We start from the raw sequence: 22,779 nt of genomic DNA, 5'->3' as shown, positions 1-22,779 counted from the left end.
TATCAGATGTATGGCCTACAAAATTTTTTTTCCAATCTGTATGTTGTTGCATCACTGTTATTTGTTTCCTTTGCTGTGCAGAAGCTTTCTAGAGAAATGTATTATCTATTTTTGCTCTTATTGCCTGAGCTTTTGGGGTCAAATCCAAAAAAACATTGCCCAGATTTTTCCCCATGTTTTCTTTAAGTAGTTTTACAGTTTCAGGTGTTTTGGTTTAAGTACTTAACACATTTTGAGTTAATTTTTGTATATGGTGTGAGATAAGAATCCAATTTCATTCTTGTGCATATAGATTTCCAGTTTTTGCAATGCTCTTTATTCAAGAGACTGTCCTTTTCCCATCATGTGTTCTTGGCACCTTTGTTGAAAATCAATTGACCGTAAATGTGTAAGTTCATTTCTGGACACTCCGTTCTGTTCCACTGGTCAATGTTTCCATTTTTAAGCCTATAATATATGCTGTTTTAATTACTATATGGCTCTGTAATATAGTTTGAAATTCGGTAGTGCGATGCCTCGAGATTTGTTCTTTTAGTGTAAGATTGCCTTGGATATTCAGGGATTTTTGTGTTTCCATATGAATTTTAGGATTTTTTTTTTCTATCTCTGTGAAAAATGACGTTAGAATTTTTTCATAGGGATTGCACTAAATCTGTAGATCACTTTGTGTAATATAGACTTTTTTTCCTCCTTTTTCTTGTCTCTCGTGCTTCAATCAGAAAGTATGGACATTTTAACAATATTAATTCTTCCAATCTATGAACATGGAATATCTTTCAATTTATTTGTCTTCATAGATTTCTTTAATCATTGTTTGATAATTTCCAGTGTACAAATCTTTCACCTCCTTGGTTAAATTTCTTCCTAGATATTTTATGCTTTTTGTAGCTACTTTAAGTGGGACTGTTTTCTTGATTTCTTTTTCAGATAGTTCACTGTTATAGATTTAGTGTTAATTTTGTATCCTGTAACTTTCTTAGTTCTAACAGTTTTTTGGAGGAGTTTTCAATCTATATCATCATGTCATCAGCAAACAGTGACAATTTCACTACTTCCTTTCCTATTTGGTTGGTTTTCTTTCTTTCTCTTGCCTACTTGCTCTGGCAAGGACCTCCAGTACTATATTGAATAGAAGTGGGGAGAGTGGGCGTCCTTGTCTTATTCTTGATCTCAGAGAAAAAGTTTGCAATGTCACCATTTAGTATGTTAGGTATGGGCTTGTCATATATGACCTTTATTATGTTGAGGTACATTCCTTCTATAACTAATTTGTTGAGACTTTTTATTATAAAAGGTGTTTCATTTTGTGAAATGCTTTTTCTGCATCTAATGAAATGATCATGTAGTTTTTGTCTTTCATCCTGTTATAATATGTCACATTTATAAATTTGCATATGTCTACCCATCCTTGCATCCCAGGGATAAATCCCACTTGATGGTGGTAAATGATCCTTTTTATGTGATGTTGAATTGGGTTTGCTAGTATTCTGTTGAAGGTTTTTGCATCTGTATTCCATCAGGGATATTGGCCTGTAATTTTCTTTTCTTGAAATGACCTTGTGTGGCTTTGACATCAGAGTAATGCTTGCCTTGTAAAAAGAGTTCAGAAGAATTCCCTGCCCTCTGATTTTTTTCAGAAGGGTTTGAGAAGGATTGCCATTAGTTTTTCCTTAAACCTTTGGTAGAATTTACCTGTGAAGCCACCAGGTCTTGGGCTTTTGATGGGAGAATATTTATTACTGATTCAATGTCTTTACTCATTATTAGTCTGTTCATATTTTCAGTTTCTTTTTGATTCAGAGTTGGTAGGTTGTATGTGCCTAGAAATTTATCCATTTTTTTCTAGGTTACTGAAGTTTTTGCCATATAATTGTTCATAATACTCTCTTACGATCTTTTGTATTTCTGTGCTATCAGTTGTAATGTGTCCTCTTTCATTTCTGATCTTGAGTTATCTCTCTTTCTTCATTAGTCTAGCTAAGGGTTTGTCAATTTTGTTTGTCTTTTAAAAAAACCAACTCTTGGTTTAGTTGATTTTTCTAATGTTTTTATTAGAAAACATTAATCTCTTTTATTTTTTTCTGCTCTGATCTTTGTTATTCTTTTCCTTCTGCTAACTTTGGGCCTAGTTTTTTCTTTTCTTGTAGTTCCTTGAGGTGTAACATCAGGTTGTTCATTTGAGATGTTTCTTCTTTTTTGATATAAACATTTCGTGCTATAAATTTCTCGTAGAACTGCTTTTGCTACATCCCATAGATTTTTGTATGTTGTGCTCCCATTTTTACTTTTCCAGGGATATTTTTTTATTTGGCTTTTGATTTCTTCCTTGACCCATTGGTTGTTCAGGAGTATGTTGCTTAACTTCGACATATTTGTGAATTTTCCAAGATTTCACCTATTATTAATGTCTAGTTTTATGCTATTGTGATCAGAAAAGATACTTGGTATGATTTCAGTTCTCTTAAATTTGTTCAGACTTGGTTTTTGGCCTAACATATGAAATATCCTGAAGAAAGTTTTGTGTAAAAGACATGTATTTTCTTGCCGTTGCATAGAATGTTCTGTTTATGTCTGTGAGGTCCATTTAGTCTAGAGTGTAGTTCACATCCAATGTTCTTTATTAATTTTCTGTCTGGATGACCTGTCAGTTTTTGAAAGTGTGGTACTGAAGCTCGTGCTGTTATTGTATCGAGATTTCTCTCTTCCTTTACATCCTTTAATATTTGCTTTACACATTTAGGTGCTCTGATATTGGGTACATATGTATTTATAATTTTTATATCCTCTTGATGAAGTGACCCCTTTATCATTATAAAATGACCTTCTTCACTTTGTTTTACAGTTTTTGACTTAAAGTCTATTTTGTCTAAGTTTAAGTCCCTCTGCATTCTATGCCTTCCATTTGCATAGAATATCTTTTTCCATCCCTGACTTTCAGTCTATGTGCACCTATATAGGTGAGGTGAGTCTCTTGTAGGCAGCATATATTTGGTCTTTCATATCTTCTTATACTTAATCAAAAGCAGAATATGTTGCTACTACTCTGTAGTATTATTTTAAGAATTTTAATCTAGTCATTTGAAATGATTTCATTGAGGAGTAGAAAATAACATATAGAAACAAGTTGCATAAGTGTATGTCAATATAAGTAAAATAAAACAACCTATTAGACAAAATTTGGCAATATATATTAACAAATCTCTTTGCAGATAAGATGTTTGATTTAAATTTACCAGAATACAAACTTGCTTGGCTATTGCAATAGCTCTCAGTTTTCCCAATTTTACCAAAGGCTTTACTAAGAGGTTCTCAACTAATAAAGCTCAGTAGTGAGTTGTGCAGAAATTTAAGGGTCTTGATAATGACAGTCTGCATGAAGAAGGTGAAGACAGAAAGATTAAACATGCCCAACTGAGAAGTGGTAGATGTTCATCTTTATGTCACCAGTCTTTTGTATGTGTGCTCTCCCCTCCCTCAGGGGTACTGATCCATCACTTTAAGGATCTATGGTCCTCCTTTGACTGCCTCCTCCCCCCTCAAAACTGTCATCAGATATGAGTCATTTTGCATTAAATGAAATAATTTTAATCAGTGTGTTATGTCAATCAGACATTTACATTTTACGTTTTATCTAATTTGGAAAGAAAAATATTGGTCCTGTAAAATAAATTTCAAATACTAAGAAAGCATGTTGAGGATTACTTTTTAAATAGCACGGGATTCTGTACCCATACTAATATAAGGTTGGCCTAGAAGGTAATAAACTTGATTTATTCCTTTTACCTAAAAGCAGGTATGGGGGGCTTGAAGGGACAGGTATTCACTGTTATTTTCCAAACTACTATCCCTGGGGGCTGGTCCTAATATAAAGGTGATTCCTACTTCTCGAATAGTTTCATCCAAATTCACCTTATATTTCATATAGGTCATACATATATAAAAGGACATGACAAAATTACTAATAACAACATTCTAGAAAGTGGAAAAATTACTGCCATGGGGGCAATACTTTAAATAAAAGCAAAAGTGCTCCACACTCCTATACTGCTATGTATGGAGAACGATTCTTACTGGACTCTCAAATGTTGTATACATACTGAGCTGAAATGGAATCACCAAAAGCCATTTAGGGCAAAAATATAAGGACAATGTTACGCACCTTAAAACATTAATAATCATTCATGCTCACGGCAACCAATCAGTTAAAGAATCAATCTGGCTCACTAGTATTTAAGCAAAGTAGTAAAAACATACCTATTTGGGAAACTAACTTTTAGCTGTTAATGTCTAATGTGTTATCTGTAGGCACTAGTCATGGCTCACCAATTAAATTCCTAAAGTATCTGACTACTCCTATTATAGAATATGCCTTCAAAAATTAAATCCTTTTCAGAAGCATTCATGATTGCTCTAACTGGGACATTTCAGATCACTTTTGAACAATATCCATTTCCTCCCAAATATAGATAATCAGACATTTTATATTCCTATCTCCTATTGGGTTCCAAATATAGCATTTTTTGATAGAATTCACTTTACTCTTCTTTGCTTCATCCTGTTATTAAAAATAAAGACTGATCTTTTGACATTTCAAAAGATATTATGTAAATGAAATGATAAATAATTCGAAAAATTAGAGGACAATGAACTCATGAGTATTTTTCTACAAATAGCTAAGCTAGTGGCTGGAAATTTCATAAAGTAGATATTCTGTTAAACAATGTGAATATAATGAGAAACAGGATAGTTCAAAAATAGCAACTATGAGCCCAGGAATATAAAATACATATCCACATATTAATATTTGAATGTTTAGCTCTAGAATGTAGTTAAGTTTTTAAAAAATCACTCTAAGCATGTGCAAATAACTATTTCAAATCCCCCACAGACAGTTTTCTAATACATTGAACCAAAACTATTTTACTCTATTTTAAAAGATTTTAGTAAACATTGGGTTAGGAATTATAATTAACTATTCTCACAATACATATGATACAGATAAGCAATACACATATGAAACAGCCATGGGATAACCCTAGTGTTTGTGGCTAGGTGTAGTATGATCAGATTAGATTGCCACAGAAACTCTGAGGAAGGAAAATCAGTCTTGGAGGGGGCTGGGCAGGAGCTTGTCCTCAAAGCTAGAGCTGGATTTGGACTAACACAGTGGCAGAGGCAGGGCATTTCACACAAGCAATACCATCCCTACCCATGCCAGGGGGCAACAAAGAGCCTGAAGTTGAAGGGATTTGTGAGAAGAAAGGAAAAATGTAATATTAGAAAGGGAAGACGGTACAAACTATCCAAAGGCCTGAAGTGTCAACCTGAGTCCCACACTCATTCTGTGTTTCAATGAGAGGAACGAAATGATGAAAACCAGAACTGAAAAATTTTAATTTGTTAATGGAGCTCACAACGGATAAAGCAAGAGAGGGCTGGAAACTAACAGCATCACAAAAGGAAAACAGCCCTATATGGTAGGAGGGAATGAAAAACAAAGGCAGTAAAAGTTAGTGAAAATTGGGTTAAATGTTATTACCCAGAAAAATCTTCTTGATGCATGGTGATGATGATGGCTTCTATAGCATCTCCCACTGAAGTCAGTAATGGTTGCACAGCATTTTCCATAAGAGCATGGATCCCCTGAAAAGAAAAAAACAAAAAAGGAAGGAAAGGCAAAATTAAGGAAAACCAACACAAAGACATCTGAGATGTGAGAAACATGGTGACGAACAGTTTTCATATTACATCAAATATAGACTATACATAGTTAACTCAACAGAAGTTGCTTCACTCTGTAACCGCTGTCAGTAATGATTTTTAAAGCTTAAAATATGTTGAACATGGCACTGAAAAATTTCAACACCCCCACTCCTTTCATTTTTTCAAAACGTTTAGTGGTTAAATGAGCCCATGTAGAAAGGAGGACATATGCGAGGAGAGAGGAGTCGTTTCACTTATGAAGTAAAGGTCAAATGAACACATTTAAGTTTCTCAAAAGAGTGAGGCAAGACCAAAAGTAATTCTTTAAAAACTGGAACAACATCACATGCTTTTAACAAGAGTGAATATAATAAATACAACAGTGATTCTTATAGGGCAGAACAGGCAGGCATTTCATGAGTTAGGTTTCTGTTGAGAATATCTACAGCAGGGATTCTTAACTGTGGGCAGTTTTGCTCCCCAGTGAACATGCGGCACGTTTGGAGACATTTTTCATTGTCACGACTGGGGAGACGGACAAAAGTTTGCTCTTAGCATCTAATGGGCAGAGGACAGAGATGCTGCTAAATATCCTATGTCACACAGGACAGCCCCCCACAACAATTTCCCAGCCCAAAATCTCAATATTGCTAAGCTGAAAAACTGTTCTACAGTGAGATATAGTCACTGGTTACTTTATGTAAAACCCTAGGCCTTAGTTATGGGCTTTTAGTGTGAAAATAATGACTGAGGCTCAAAACACTCAAAATCAAAAATTTAAATATGTTACATATGCTTCAATGACGATTACATATAAGTTAGATGGCTTTGGCTCATACAATGATCAAAATCAGTGAGGAAAAGTTAAATCAGACCCTTATTCATTAAATTCCTAATCCGTAGCCCTTAATCTCTGATAAAAATAAACATACTATATACAGGATTGAATGTATGTTTGTGCGTACATACAGTTTGCCCTCCATACAAGAATTCACAGTCTAGCGTCAACAGATAAAAAATTATACAGGTTGAATATCCTTTACTGGAAATTCTCGAGACCAGGAGTGTTTGAGATTTCAGATTGTTTTTGGACTTTAGAATATTTGTGTTATACCAGTTGAACATCCCAAATCTAAAAATCCAAAATCCAAAATGCTCCAATGAGCATTTCCTTTGAGCGTATGTCAGCACTCAAAAAGTTTCAGATTTTTGAGCATGTTGGATTTTGTATTTTCGGATTTGGGATGGTCAACATGCAATATATTAATAACTGCTAACAGTGCTGTGGGATCATGGAAAGGATCTCTGACTCATACTGAGAGGATCTGAAAGACAAAAGGTACTGCTAGAACCGAATTTGAAAGGACAAACAGGTAAGAAGGAGGTGAAGAAGGGAGGGGCTGGCAGTGCACCTGTTAACAGGCACAGGAGTGTCGGGAAGCTGAGGTGTGTGGGGAACTGCAGAGCGTCCAGTACACACAGAACATAAGTGCCTGCTCACGTCAAAGACAGAGAGGCAGCAAGAGATGTACTCTGCGTAGGCTGCCCAGGAGCTCGGCATTTATCCTGAAGGGACCAGGAAACCAATGATGGATTTTAAGAAATGAAAAAAAGTGGTTAAAGATTTGAAGTTAGGAAAACTCATGTTGGATAGGAGACTAGATAAATTATACCAAAGAGAGGAGGACAATTACGAGGCTGCAATAGCAGTATACATGCAAAACGAGTGACTGAACCAAGTCAGAGGCAGTAGGAATACAGACAAGGAGACAGGTCGGTGACACTTTGAAAGAAGAACAGCAGGACTTGGTAATTATTAATAGATCTGAGATGTATGCAGTGAAAAAATTTAAGGGTACACTTAGAGATTTGTCTTCAATGGTTTAATGATATCATTAGCTGAATGTTAAAATGCTGAAGCAGCAGAAGTTGATTTGGGGATGGAGGAAAGAAAGGAAGAAAGAGTTCTGTTTGGGACATGAGTTTGAGGTGTCTATGAGATATCCACATGGGCTATCCAGTAGGTACCAACATATTTAAACTTGCAGTTCCTGAAACACTTTGACTAGATTTGGTGTTCACTAGCTCTTAAGATGGGAGATGATGCCACAAGAGTCAATGAGATCCCAGAGGGTGGCGTGTAGAGTAAAGCCAAATGTCACTTTAAGGTCATGCAGAAGAAGAGGGGCCCTTGAAGGATTAAGAAGGGTGAAAACATTTAGCGAGTACACATTATGTGCTGGCCACTGTACTACGTGCTTCACATATAAGAATTCCACCTAGAACTAAATTATTCCTTCTTTAAAAAAATTATTAAATTCTCTAATTTATAGATGGGGAAAGCTAAAATAATTTGCCAATGAGGAAACTGAAGTCAAATTAAGGAGACTGTCCACAGCCATAAGTGAGCCAGTGAAGAGCTGGGATTTTCTAGGTGTATCTGACTCCAGTGACTTTTGGTTATACAATGCCATTGGGAAGAAAAGTAGGACGAGACCTTAGATTATGGTGAAAAGAAGTAGAAAAGAAAATTTCAAGAAGGAAGAGCAGGCTTTTTAACTTCTGGTATGAAGGAATGAGTCTCTACTCACAGATCCTTCTACATATAACTATTAAAAAAATACCAAAAACAAACAACCTACTGGAGGGCTCTGGAAACAGAAAAAAAAGCAGATAGTTTTAGAAGGGTGTAGAAACATACAGTATGCAACCAAAAGCTGTTTTTAGTGGCTTTGCTCTAAGGGTGACTACAGTCATGGTAACAGCCAGGCTGAGTAGCTAAACTCCGAGCGGGGGAAAAAAACAAACCATCCTCTTTCAGGCCAAAGGAACAGAGGAAGCTTCTGGAGAGTAAGAGGGGAACCTCAGAAGGAGGGAGCCAAGAAGAATACCTAATTTTACGTTTAAACTCAGCACTAGTCTTCACCTAACTCATTAATCATGCATGTGCAGAGCAAACTAAATGTGGCTTGCAACTAAGGCTTAAAGAAGTGAACTGAGGCCGGCCGCGGGGCTCACGCCTGTAATCCTAGCACTCTGGGAGGCCGAGGAGGGTGGATGTTCGAGCTCAGGAGTTCAAGACCAGCCTGAGCAAGAGCGAGACCCCCATCTCTACTAAAAATAGAAAGAAATTATCTGGCAAACTAAAAATATATATAGAAAAAATTAGCCGGGCATGGTGGTGTATGCCTGTAGTCCCAGCTACTCGGGAGGCTGAGGCAGGAGGATCGCTTAAGCCCAGGAATTTGAGGTTGCTGTGAGCTAGGCTGACGTCACAGCACTCTAGCCCGGGCAGAGTGAGACTCTGTCTCAAAAAAAAAAAAAAAAAAGAATATAATCTATAGCTAATATTATACTTAAAATAGTAGAATATTGAATACTTTCCCACAGGTCAGGAACAAGTAAACAAGGTCCACTCTCACCAGTTCTATTCAACACTACTTGAAGCCCTGGCCAGTGAAGCAAGGCATGGAAAAACAGGCATAAAGATCAGAAAGGAAGAAAGAAAACTCTCTCTTTGATTAAGATATGATGGTTTATACAGAAAACTTTATAGCTGGGTGAATTTTCCCACTTAGGGAAAACATGAAATAGGAGGAGAAGAGAGCATCTTGAGGAATGCCTTCATTTCAGGATGGGTAGAAATTAACAACTACCAAAGGAAACTGAGAAAGGAGATTATATTTCACATGCTCTTTACAAAGCAGGAAAGTATTTCTACATTTTAAAAAGATTTACCTAAAATAGATAAAATTACAAAAATATTGGAGCCTCAGCAATCTGGAATATTCCTTTATATAGAACATCAAACCCACACAAAAAGGGAGAAATGAGGCATTGCCATATATAAATTTGGCAATGTAATCACTATCCACACAAGATAATCTCAGTAAAAAATGGATCAGAATTATTGGGCCAAGGTGTTTAAATGCAACTTATGGCCATGGTGGGTATAATGAAATGACCCTAAATGCATACTCAATATTTACCATGCCATTCACTACATATTACACAATGCTTAGAATATGCAACGATGGAGGCGCAGTGTGTCCTGTTCTCCACCCAACTCCTGCTCTGCCTCTTCTCCCACCTCACTGCCTGCTCCTCTGCTCCAGCCACTCTGGCTTCCTGGCTATTCTGTGAACAGTATAAGCAAGTCCAGTTGGGGTCTCTATTCTCGTGCCTGGAACACTTGCCCCAGGTGGCTGCTTGGCTCACTCCTTCACTTCCTTCAGAGTTGTGCTCAATGTCTCTGGATTGGGGAGGCCTACATAAAATAGCACTTCCCTTCCACCCTCATTCTCTATCTGTCCCTTACTGTGCTCTGTTTTCCATCATAGCACTTGTTACCACTGGGCTCCTCACTACAATAAAAGGTCTACAAGGGTAAGAACTTTATCTGTGTCTTTCACTGAATACCAAGAATACATGGCTTATGGTAGACACTCAATGTTTTTGAATGAATAAAAAAAGAAAATGCAACGATGAACCTCAAGCCTCAAATCACATTTAATTTTGGATAAAATCTCAACAAGGTAGAGAAGAAAAGACTATGTCTATATCTATATTTTTTAGAGTAAAAAAGCACATTTAATATTTTCTTTATCAAATAAAATCATAGATATTTCATCTTTGGCTGCAGTCATTTATGCATCATAACATTCTCTTTCTAATTCAAAGTGATTTGATAAATTTTCTACCACTTTATGAAACTCAAGGTTTCCTTTTTTTCCTTTAAATCACAGGGTTTTATCTGTTTTTTACTAAGTCATAATGGCTTTTCATAAGATTTAACTAGATGGCCAGGCATAGTGGTTCACATCTATAATCCTAGCACTTTAGGAGGCTGAAGCAGAAGGATCGCTTGAACCAGAAGATAGAGACCTGCCAGGGCAACATAACGAGATCCCATCTGTACCCTGCCAAAAAGACAACTAGAAAGAAAAGTCAAAACTTTCATTGAATATGTTAACATGAGCAATTAAGCCATCAACTGACAAGACCACTGCAGAAGGGCCTTGATCTTATTGCTAATCTGCTCTCATACAGTTCTCAAGGGCAAAATTGGTGAGGCCTTAGCAACCCAAAGCACCCACCTACATATGGAACTGGTCCTGGTGAGCAAACCTCAGAGTGAAGGTTGTAGCCTAAGATCAGGGCAACTTTCCCTGCACTGGCTCCAACTCCCAGCCCAAAGTGACTAATATTAAGAATAATTTTTGTTGTGTGTTAAAAATACAGATTCAGAGAATCCATCCCATACTGAATTATAGTCTTTGAGGAATTTTTATTTTTAACTTTTCCAAGTGATTTTTATCATCGAAGGGATGGCACTCTGTCTTAAACTACAGAATGGACTTTCTCAAACTATGGGTTGTGACTATGGGGGATCAAAACTTCAATTTAGTGGGTCACTATCAGAATGTTTTTAAAAGTAATAGATTAGCATAGAAAATATTAGAGTACGCAGACAAAATAAGGGTAAGTATTATTTTGTGAAACTTTTATATCAATTATAGAAATGTATACAGATGCACATTCTATATATGTGATTAAATGTGTATGTATTTATAAATGTTTATGTATTATGTATGGAATCACAAAGCAAAATGTATTTATTTTGGGAAGTGGTCAACAAATGTTTGACAGCTCCTGCTAAAAGAGAGGAAAAAAATGTAGAATTATAGAAAACTATCTGTTCCCTTCCTGGAATCAAGAATATTAAGACTTTTAGATTTGTTACACTGACCTGATTTCATGGTATTTTTATGATCATCAATCAAATTGATAACTCTTACTACAGATAATTATTTTGTTATGGCAGTTTTCACAAATATTTAATCACAATGAGATGAGCCCATTGAGGAAAAGAAAAGAGTACAGAGAAAACAACCAAGTATATTTTCACTACACTGTGGGAAAACAGACTGTCTCCTCTTACCCTCAATGAATCAAATCCATTCATACATGAATTTAGTGTCCTTACAGTTTGACGCCTGTTAAATCCTCATCCATGTAACTTATGGACAGCATTTGACTTCAGAAATTCCCTTCCTCTTTAGGATTTGTAACATTGTACTCTCCCAATTTTCTTCCTTCTCTATTTTTTCTTGTATCACCTTTACTCTCTAAATATAAGTGTTTCTCCTTGGGGTTTACTTGCGGACCTTCATCTCACTTTTTTTTTTTTTTTAACTCCCCCTTAGTAATCTAAATCTAACCTATAATTAAAATTTATTACCATTTTTAGGTTTGCCACACCATTTTATAGATGCAGAAACAAGGGCAACAGAAAGCTTATGAACTTGTTTGAGGTCATATAGCTGGTTACATAGCTGAAACGGGATTCATATACAGGTAGATTGGCTCCAGAGTCTGTTACATGGCCTTACTTACTTACTTACTAAGTACTAATCTTTAGTAAATGAAGTAACAAATGCATAATAATAGTGGCAAGATACAGCAGACATGACTCTTTTGAGTCGATGAGGTTTGGGTTTACCAGCTATATGACCTTGGGCATTATTATTTCTAAGATGTATAAAATGGGAATAATAATACATGACTTGAAGGGTTTTGCTGTAATATTCCAAAATGTGCCTCTGCATGTGCCTAGCAAGTAGCAGGTGCTATATAAAGAGTATCTATTACCGTTATAAGAATGAATGATTTGCTTGTTTTCTAAAGAGTTACTTACTGTCAACGCCATATGGCTGTTAATCTCATGCCATTATTTTTTGATCAGACTCCTTAAATGTTAGAAAAGGGGTATGTTTATGTCAGTATGTAAGAAAAAGAGACTATACCCTCGTTTTGCACCACAGTTTAAAGTTAGGTTCCTCAACCTTTGCGTTACTGACATTTTGAGCTGGGTAATTCCTTGTGGGAGGTACATGGGGACTGTCCTGTGCATTGCAGGATGTTTAGCAGCATCCTTGGCCTTCATTGACTAGATACCACTAGCAACCCCCTTCCCCAGTCAGGACAATCCAAAATGCCTCCAGATATTGTCAAATGTCCCCTAGGCGACAAAAATCACTCTAGTGGAGAACCATTGCTTTACTGGGATAATACTGGGTATATTGCCCTTAGACACAGTGCTTCTAAGTTTCTAAGACTTCTATCCTTCTAAGACTCTTGCTTCTGTGTATACAATTATCATAAGCAGAACACAATCTGTAGACACAAAAAGGGTCTATTTTTAAATTCTAGAAAATACAAACACACTTGTATCTTCTCTCTTTAGGATAATTACCAACATGCTACTTTTGTATATATAGAGGATTCTGAATCATTTTTAAAACATGACATCTACCACTCAGCCAAACAAATAATTCTGAAGCCACTTTGATCTACAGAGTCAAAGATTAAATTAAATTCTTTTACCTTTAGGGCTGAAATTATAGTTTGTTCAGCTGCTGGCGGGAATGAGCTCTGACTGGAAACTACCTAGAACAAGGTTTTGATCCAATTAGAGTTTTGCTTAAGTTTATTTTTGTAAATACTAATTTTGATCATAACATGATAAAGCTGTTTTCACAAGCCATATATAAACTATCATTATAGTAACGTCTTATACATGATTTAAAAACTCATTAGTACTTATTTAAGATAGGTTGGAAAATACTTTCATGTATAAAGCAAATACATACTTCAAATAATGCTAAGACTACTAAGAGCTAGGTTTCCTTTATTCATTTTACACAGGTTGCAATTATAAAGTTTTAACTTGAAAAGGTTAGTATAAAACCACATTTACTCATTTCTTTTAAAAAATTCACTTTTCCTTAGGCTGACTCTAATTTTCAACATCTTTAAAATACAAATGTCAGCATTTCCACTTTTACAAATCAATACAAACATCACGAAAATTTTGAAAATATCAATAAAGACATTTAAATTGGGCTAAATAGAATATAACCTTCCAATGCTTGCGATGCTTTAGAACTATGATTAAAGGAAATGGGAAATACACCATTTAGTGTTTTTGATAATTTTACCTTTCTGAGATTCATCTGTTAAGAACTCTTTAAAATAACATTTTGTTTGGTTTGTGAAATACACATTTTTAGAAACCCCTAATTGATAACAGGAATTGTTTAAAACTTTTAAAAAAATAATAGTCACTTATAATTATTCAAAAATACAATTTAGTATATTAAAGCTCATAGTAGAGGTCAAGTTTTGAAGATCATCATCTAACCCTTAGCTTCTTTCAGGTCTTTTAAATTCTTATCTTCCTACTTACTAAATATTTTGAAAATGATATAGAGAGAATAATTAAACAGAGGCTACTCAAAAGTCATAGATGGAGTTGAAAGTGTTGTTTTCCTAGTAATTAAGAATACAGTTTACCTTATACGCAATCTATAGAGGCAAACAAGTTAAGGTTCAGCCATTTCTTTTAAACACTTTAGGGGAAAAATATTAATAGCAAAGAGAAAAAAATATACATTGTCTACTTGCAATCACTAGTCATCAGTGATTATATTATAAAAATTCAGTTCTTAATACAGCTCCTCCCTGCCTTTTTGTGCAAAGATAGAACCTTTTTGACATGCTGGTGGGCTTAAGGGTTCTTATTTTGTCACTAGCTTTGCTATAATTTACTACCACCCACACTATCTCAAATTATGCTTTTTAATAAGCATGAAACATGTATGATTTACCCTCAAATAATTTGCTCAATAAACTTGATTAAGTTGAGGATCTACATTTCATGTATTTTAAGTCACACAAATAATAAAAGCCAGGATCAAAGACGGTTTAAAAAGATTTAACTCTTTAGCTTATTTTACAATCATCACATTTTCATTGTATTCTTTCCCCAAAAACTAAATAGTAATTTGTGAATTATCTAAATTTGAGGCAAGAAGAATCTAAAATAAAAAAAAATAAAAATAAAAATAAAAGTTACCTTTGTTACTGACTGGTGCAACTTGTACAGTGAATTCACTACGGCCACATTTCTTCTCTGTCCTTCAGTAAGAGGCCCAATCACCTGACTTGCATCTCCTTGTGTGGAAAGCTGTAAGAATTCAACACCAAAAAAATTAAAATTATAATTCACATATATATATTTATAACTGGGGAAAAATTTAGTCCCCTCTGACAGAGAGAATGTTAACTGGAAATATTCAGGTTAAGTTATAGCTTTGGACTTTAGCCATAGCCAGGAATTTCTGTAGAGATAACAGCATGGATGTGGAAGCCCTATTCATTTTACATAGGAAGAACATCTCTGTTAATACTTCATAGCTTATGGACCCCTGAGGCAGGTGTGGCCCAAACGCCCAGTGTGTGTTATTGTTATACACTGGCATAGTAATCCTAAGGAATATCCTCTGGCAACTGCCCATCAGGTTTCTTCCTGTTCAAAAACTCAGAAATATTAATAAGACCTCGAAATAAGGAAGAAAAGAAAGGGAGGGGGAAAGGGAAGGAGAAAGAAATAAAAATAAATCTGAATTCTATGTATATTTGACAGCCATCCTAATACTCCAATGAAACAGGTGTTGCAAAGAGGGTATTACTCTTGTTTTTGATAGATAAAAAAAAAAAGTTGCCCCAAATAATACTGTGTATAGATGATCAATAGAAGTATTATTAAAAACTTTCTATTCCTGCCCTTTAATTTACTCCTAAATGAACACATTTTAGGGAAAAGGACATGGAATGCTTTATTGTGCTAATCTGTAACTGTCACAGTTCAGATTTAAGGAAAAATATATACATATCAACCATTCTCATACTGATCAGATTTTAATCCAATTCTCTGTAACAATTATTATTTAAAGGTGAATTAAATGTGATCAGTACACAGAAAACATGATGCAACTCAGATATATAATAGTGTTTTGTGATCCTAAATGTCTCAAAATGGAGCCACTTATGACAAGTGACTCAGCCCCCAGTAAAATTGCTCACCCTCAGAGTGATTAAGCACATATATGATAGAGGTGATAATATGACACCTGCTGTGGCCAGGCGTCCCTGAGACCTGACAAGAAAATGAAGCCAAGGGCAGCTAAAGATAATGGCTATGGACACTCCTGGTTATGGTAGGCCATAAAAACTACCAAGAAACTGATCATGGCCAAGACACCTGCAGAAACTCTGTCCCTGAGAACCCTGAGGCCTGTTTTCCATAGGCTGCGGTTTCTGGAAGCCCTCCTGAGAAAAGAGCAGCAACCCCTCTTGGCCAGTGTTCTGAGGAAAACTGGACCCACCAATCTATGAGTCAGTGAGCTGGTCTTCCCAGCTGCCCACTGTGGTTCCATCCCCTAACCCCCTATCACCTACCACCTGTGTGTGCTGAATGTATTGGCATGATTGCTGGTGTGTGAAAGCTCCCAATAAACCACGACTTTCTAAGCATTTAATTGCCCACTGAGTCATCATGAAACCTCCCAGTCCCCAAGTCTGAGTTAGTACAACTAGGCTGATTCACACCTGACACAAGACTCATTCTATGAATGTGGATTCTTATCTCAAACATTAAGAAAAATTGGTCTATTTAGAAAGTCAAAACTAGGAGCATCCTTTCATTTTTAAAGTGAGCCAAATGAAATATGAGAAAAGAAATATTACTTTTTTCTACTTTCCTTTAATACATATATAAATTTTCAAAATTAAATTCAATTTCCATATTTTCAATTCTTACTTGTCACGGAATAGAAAAGGATCAAAAATTGCAACTAAAAGAAGTAATCCTTTGCTAAAGTGGCAACCCATGATAGTGGTTATTAAGTCAACATAAGACTTTTGGACTCGGGGTTAAACAACTCTACCTATCTACCCATCTACTTACCTACCTATCTATCCATCTATCTATCTATCTATTTTTAGAGACAGGGTCTTGCTCTGTTACCCAGTCTGGAGTGCAGTGGTGCGATCACAGCTCACTGCAATCTTGAACTCCTGGGCTCAAGAGATCCTTCCACCTTAGCCTCCTGAATACCTGGGACTATAGGAGCATACCACTACAACTGACTCAACTGGCTTTTTAAACATTTTTTTTTAGAGACAGGGTCTTACTATGTTGCCCAGGCTGGTCTTGAACTTCTGGGCTTAAGCAATTCCCCCACTTCGGCCTTCCAAATTGCTGGGATTAAAGGCATGAGTCACCACACCCGGCCTCCAATTTATTTTGACCTTCTTCATGGACACGGATCACCATGAACGTCAATCAAGCTGTGTTCTAAAATAGTCATTTAAGTCAGTGGTATGAAAAACAACAAATTTTCCTGTGATACTATGTTAAAAAAAATAATGGTTAGATGATCAGAAGAGCCCACAAAATCCAATTTAATCTATAATGTGGTAAACTAATACTAACAGAAGCTCTGAGCTCCTACGAGAAAGCAAATGATGGGCTCTGTGCTAAAGTGAAGGTGGGAAAAGGCTCCTGAATAAGGCACTTTGGAGATTAAAGTGGCAACAATCAGTGGCATTAGTGCAAACGGCAGACTCCAGGATCAAATGTTAAATATATATCTGACTATAATGGGCATTTAAAAGTTACAGTCTATGGTCAGGCACGGTGGTTCAGGCCTGAGATCCTAGCACTTTGGGAAGCTAAGGCAGGAGGATTACTTGGGGCCAGGAGTTTGAGTCCAGCCCAGGCAAAATAGTGAGACTCCGTCTCTTAAAAAACAAAAAAAAAACCCAAAACCAAAAACTATCATCTCAAACTTACAGAAAGTAACAAAAATAAAAATAGTACAAAGAACACCATATGCCCTTTTTCTAGATTTACATATTAACATTTTATCTTATTTGCTTTATTATTTGTATTCTCTCCCTGTCTCTCTCTCTCTCTCTCTCTCTCTCTCTCTCTCACACACACACACACACACACACACACACACGCACGTGCATAATTTGTTTTCTGAATCATACATACATTATGGCCCTTTATTCCCTAAATATTTCAGTGTGTGTACTAAAAATAAAAATATTCTCTTACAAAACCACAGTTCTGTTATCAACTTCATAAATTTACATTGGGACATTGATATTTTTATCTGGAATCAGCCATGTCTCCAAGGAGTTTTGGTTCCTTTTAGTGAGAAGTGGTATTCGACCAACGTCTGGGCACTAGGTATGCTCATTGCTACTTACTACTGTAATATACTGTAATAACTCTTTTTTTTTTTTTTTGAGACAAGAGTCTTACTCTGTCACCTGGACTAGAGTGCAGTGGCATCATCATAGCTCACTGCAACCCCACACTCCTGGGCTCAAGCGATCTTCCTGCCTCAGCCTCCCGAGTAGCTGGGACTACAGGGCATACACCATAATATCCCTCTAATTTTTCTATTGTTTTTTTTTTTCAGTAGAGACGAGGTCTTGCTCCTGCTCAGGGTAGTCTCGAACTCCTGGGATCAAGCGATTCTCTCGCCTTGGCCTCCCAGAGTGCTAGGATTACAGGTGTGAGCCACCGTACCTGGCCATAATTCTTGATTAATTCAATATTCAATTGATAATCCTTCCAATACCCTGGACTCTCAGTTCCTTGTCCTCTTTTCCTTCAGTGATCTTATTTTCCACGGTAACTCACCTATTCCATGGTCGTACCCTGTACTTTGCCATTACAATGACTGAATTCCTTCTAGAACCCGAGTTTCAAGCACCCTACCCTCAGACTCATGCTTTTTATGTTTCCCTTTGACTCTAATTCCAATAATTTCTTGACCCCTTGGGACTTCCCAACTCTACCACCTTTTCATTCTATCTCACAGTTGACCCTGACTTCCATTACTTTGCTTCCCTCTTTCCTGGCTTAGATTCCATGATTAATCATAATCAATTTCCTTGGAAGGGAATGGGATCCAGTGCACCTGTGCAGGTACTGGCTTTAAATTGATGCCTGGAGAGTTGATTGGTTTTCAGAGAGAGGGGAGCAAGGAGTTAAGGGTACATGTGTTCATGATCACTTAGTAAAACTCCAGTATTGGTTGAACCCAAGTCCACACCTGTGTGTGAGAAGCTGAACAAGGTGGGTTCTTGGCGTTGGCTGTCAATCCTGTTAAATATCCCATTCACTCCCCTAATCTCCTAGGGGTCTGTCCATTCTTCACTTTTTCCTCATTTCTCTCAACGCCCAAACCTCCTTCCCTATTCCTTATTCTGAGCTGATAACTTTTAGGTATAAGTCCCTGAAAAAACAGGAGCAATCAGAACATTTCTATATTACAATGCTGCCTGCATCTGTACCCCTAGAGTGTCTGATTAGAAATGCTCCTGTCTGTAGCCAATCACTCCTCAAGTGCACTAGATCCCATCCCTTATCAAGATTATCATTCCTAAAATTGTGCCCTCTCTCTGCTGCATCATCAATTTTTCCCTCTCCACTGCATAATTCCCATCAGCATTTTAGCTGCTCTTCTTTCTAGCAAAACTCAAAGGTGGTTTAAGCTTGTTTCCATTGCCTTTCTTCCCATTCTCTCTTAAAACCACACCATTCAGGCTACTGTCTCCATCTAACAAAACAGCTCCTGTCAAAGTCACCAAAGACTTCTCCACTGACAAATCAAATGGTCTTTATCTTGTATCTACCAGCAGCTTGACATAGTTGAACACTTCTTCCTCTTCCTAACACTTTATCACTTGGCTTCCAGAACACCATTCTTTCAGCTCTCCCCCTACCTCACTGGGTTGTTCCTTCTCAGGATTATTTCCCTTCACTGGTTCCTCCATAGTGTCCCAATCTCTTGTCTTCTCTATCTACACCTTCTCCTAAGATGATTGTTTTAAATATACCTAAGTCAGTGCTACTGACGTTCTGAACCAGATAATTCTCTGTTGTGAAGGGCTGCCCTGTGCATTGTAGGATGTTTACCAGAATTCTTGGCCTCCATCCACTAGATGCCAGCAGCAACCCCCCACCAAACCACATATACACAACTGACAAGCAAAAATGTCTGCAGACATTGGAAAATGTCATGAGGGTTGGGGGAGGGGACAAAAAAAATCAACCCTGGTTGAGAACCACACTGAAATATACTGAAGATTCTCAGTCCTTATGTCTCCCCTGAACTCCAGATATAGGTATCTCAGTGTTTATTCAGCACTTCTACTTGGTACTTCAAACTTAATATGCCCAAAACCAAACTCCTGGTTCTCATCTTCCTCCATCCTCTAGCTATCCTCTTTTTTTGGTAAGATTTAATCAGTATATATATTTTTAAATTATTTGTATAGATTTGTAGGGTACATGTGCAGATTTGTTACATACGTGTGTTGTGTAAAGTCTGGGCTTTTTGTGTAACCATCACTTGATTGGCATATGCAGTACTCATTAGGAAATTTCTCATCCCACAACCCCCTGCCACCTTCCCACCCTTCCGAGTATCCAATGTTTATTATTCCATTATGTATATGTGTGCTCATTATTTAACTCCCATTTATAAGTGAGAACATGTCGTATTTGACTTTGTTTCTCAATTATTTCACTTAAGATGATGGCCTCCAGTTCCATCCTGTTCTCTCAGTAAATGACACCCCCTACTCTTAAAATCTCAGGCAGTAACACTGGAGTCATCCTTCACTTCCCTTCTCACACTCCATATCTAATTTATCAGCAAATCCCATATTCCAGACCCTATGCTTTTATATTGAAGCCTATGGCCATCTTAGTATAATACTTTTGGTGACAAACATTACGGTTTCAAATTAGGTTTAGAGTCAACCAAAAATCCACACTGATTTTAAATCGACTGCAATATTTATCCTGTTTGAATTTACATAGTTCATTTTTCTGATACTAAATATAAGAATTTATACTGTTTCATATAGGTTATCTTTTTTTTTGTTCTTTTTAATTCAGCCTGTCTTTCCTTTCAATGATACTATTTTGGAAACTTATTCTATCAATGAATATATTCTATATCCCATCCAGATTTGTGCCATCTGCACATGGTTTAAGGATAACATCTATATTTTCATCGAGCTCACTGATGAAAACATTGCATAAGACAAAGCTGAAGACATACTTTTTCTCCGAGATGAAAATCAACCATTAGTCAGAACTACTATACATTCAGTAAATCACTTGGCAAATACACTTAATTATATTACTGTCCAGTTCACATACTTCTATCATGTCCACAAGGTTAACATGAAATATTGCCAGTTGTTTTGTTAAAATCTAGATATAACATCTCTAGCATTCCCTTGATATACCAGTGTAGGACTCCTGTCAAAAATCAAACAAAGTAAGTACACTATGTTTTATTATTTAAAAGTTTTCAAGTCCCAGTGCTTTGTAAATGTCAATAAATTAAACAGGAATCAGGGACTCATAAGGATGGAAAGGATGTTGGAATACAAACTATCCCTGGCTTTAGGTGGGGCCACATACAGAGGCAACTTGGAAAGACAATTTTAAAGAGATCCACAGGCAGTGTTTCACAGACCTTGTTACCACTATGTTTTTCTTCTTGAAAAGTTAAAAAAAATTTCTCACATGTATTTTCTTAAACACCAAAAATAATAACTAATTTGTTTTTTCTAATATTTTTCTTGTGAATTTTCCATTCTATAAAAGGGTTAAAAAATTGTACCATGAATACCCATATATTGATAAGCTAGACTCCACAATTAACAGTTTATAATACTTGCTTTATATCACCTATCTATTCCTCTATCCATTTTGTATTTTTGATGCATCTCAAAATAACCTGCAGACACCGGTATACTTGTTCCCAGTGAAGAAGCACAGTCCTTAGAACTGGAAGCTCTGGAGTTGAAGATGCCACTTTATGGTGGTATAATCAAAGTCAGAACACAAATTGCTTCAACAGCTGCCAGACTTCTGCTGACTTTTAAGCGACTTGTACCTGCCTCTTTTCAGTCCCATTCAGTGTGATCAGTCCCTTGGGGAGCTAATTAAATTACTTCTTCTAAAAACTTGCATATGGCAAAAATTAAAACAGATGTGAAAGGCATAACGTTAAAAACAAAAGTTTTCCCTCCACATTCTTAGTCCCATTCTCTATAGTCATAAACTAACAGCTTCTTGTGTGGCCTTCCAGGAAAACAAAACAAAACAAAAGATCTTAAGCATAAAACAGCATTTTATTTACAGGTAGGACTACTAAATGTACTATTTTTACGTTCTTTTTCTAGCCTAATAATATATCTTAAACAGGCTTTTCCAAATCAGCCCATACAAATCTTTACAAGACTACAAAGTATTTTTCTCATTAGTCTGTAACCAAGCTCCCAAATTATCAATATTTTCTTGAAGATGCATTTTGCGTGGATGTATGAGAGAGAAAGTAAGGGGAGCTGAATTCCCCAGGGCTCGATCTTCCTTGTCATTGTTGTTAATCTTTGAAGGTTATTAGAATGATTACAGTTAGAAATTCAATTTCCCAACTAAGTTGGGTTTTTAAGCAAAGATAGTGCTCACATGTGTTTGGAATTAACAAAAGTGAAAATAAGAAATCTAGATCCAAGACAAGAAAGATGTCTCTTACACACATACACCTTTATTCATTTTCTCCAAACTTCTAAAACATGTAACATAGTATATTTAGTTTTGGTAAAGTTATTTTAGGAAGTTCTTGGATATTTAAACTCGGGAAAGGTGGCTGTTAGGTGAAACTAGGGAAGAAAAATGGTATTTCCAGTACTGGACCTGTGTCCTTTTTCAGTTTCTTATTCTAAGATTAGTTTAAATCTAAGAGATTCACCAGCTATCCTTTCCCCACTGCTCTCCAGGGCTATCCTGTCACACAGCAAGTGACTGTATACGCATAGGACGGTTTCTTTTTCAACATTTTGTCTACATTTGTGCTAATACTTTACTATCTTTTTTATTTATTTATTTATTTTTATTTCAGGGTATTATGAGGGTACAAACATTTTGGTTACATTTTATGTCTTTGCCTCTCACCCAAGCAAGGATTAGAGACATGTCCTTCCCCTCTACAATGCTCACCGCGTCCATTAGTTGTGAGTTTAGCTCCCCGCCCCGTCCCTGCCACCAACCCCCTAATCCCTGGAGAATATTACCACCCTGTGAGCACCAGAGTGTTGATCAGTTAGTGCCAATTTGATGGCGAGTAC

At 36.4% G+C, this 22,779-nt stretch overlaps 1 protein-coding gene across 1 annotated transcript in view; it reads right to left on the bottom strand.

Moving 5' to 3' along the window:
• The window catches only part of COG5 (component of oligomeric golgi complex 5), a 273,232-nt gene that overhangs the window by 28,225 nt on the left and 222,228 nt on the right, over nt 1-22,779 (bottom strand). The window contains exons 15-17 of the mRNA XM_045565445.1: nt 14,621-14,731; nt 13,090-13,152; nt 5,540-5,643 (exon numbers count right to left, since the gene is read on the bottom strand). Coding sequence (XP_045421401.1) covers nt 5,540-5,643; nt 13,090-13,152; nt 14,621-14,731 — 278 coding nt within the window. The remainder of the gene's footprint in view (nt 1-5,539; nt 5,644-13,089; nt 13,153-14,620; nt 14,732-22,779) is intronic.

The sequence above is a fragment of the Lemur catta genome, chromosome 11, assembly GCF_020740605.2.
Source record: "Lemur catta isolate mLemCat1 chromosome 11, mLemCat1.pri, whole genome shotgun sequence".
NCBI classification, from domain to species: Eukaryota; Metazoa; Chordata; class Mammalia; order Primates; family Lemuridae; genus Lemur; species Lemur catta.
This window is presented reverse-complemented; position numbering and strand designations above follow the sequence as displayed.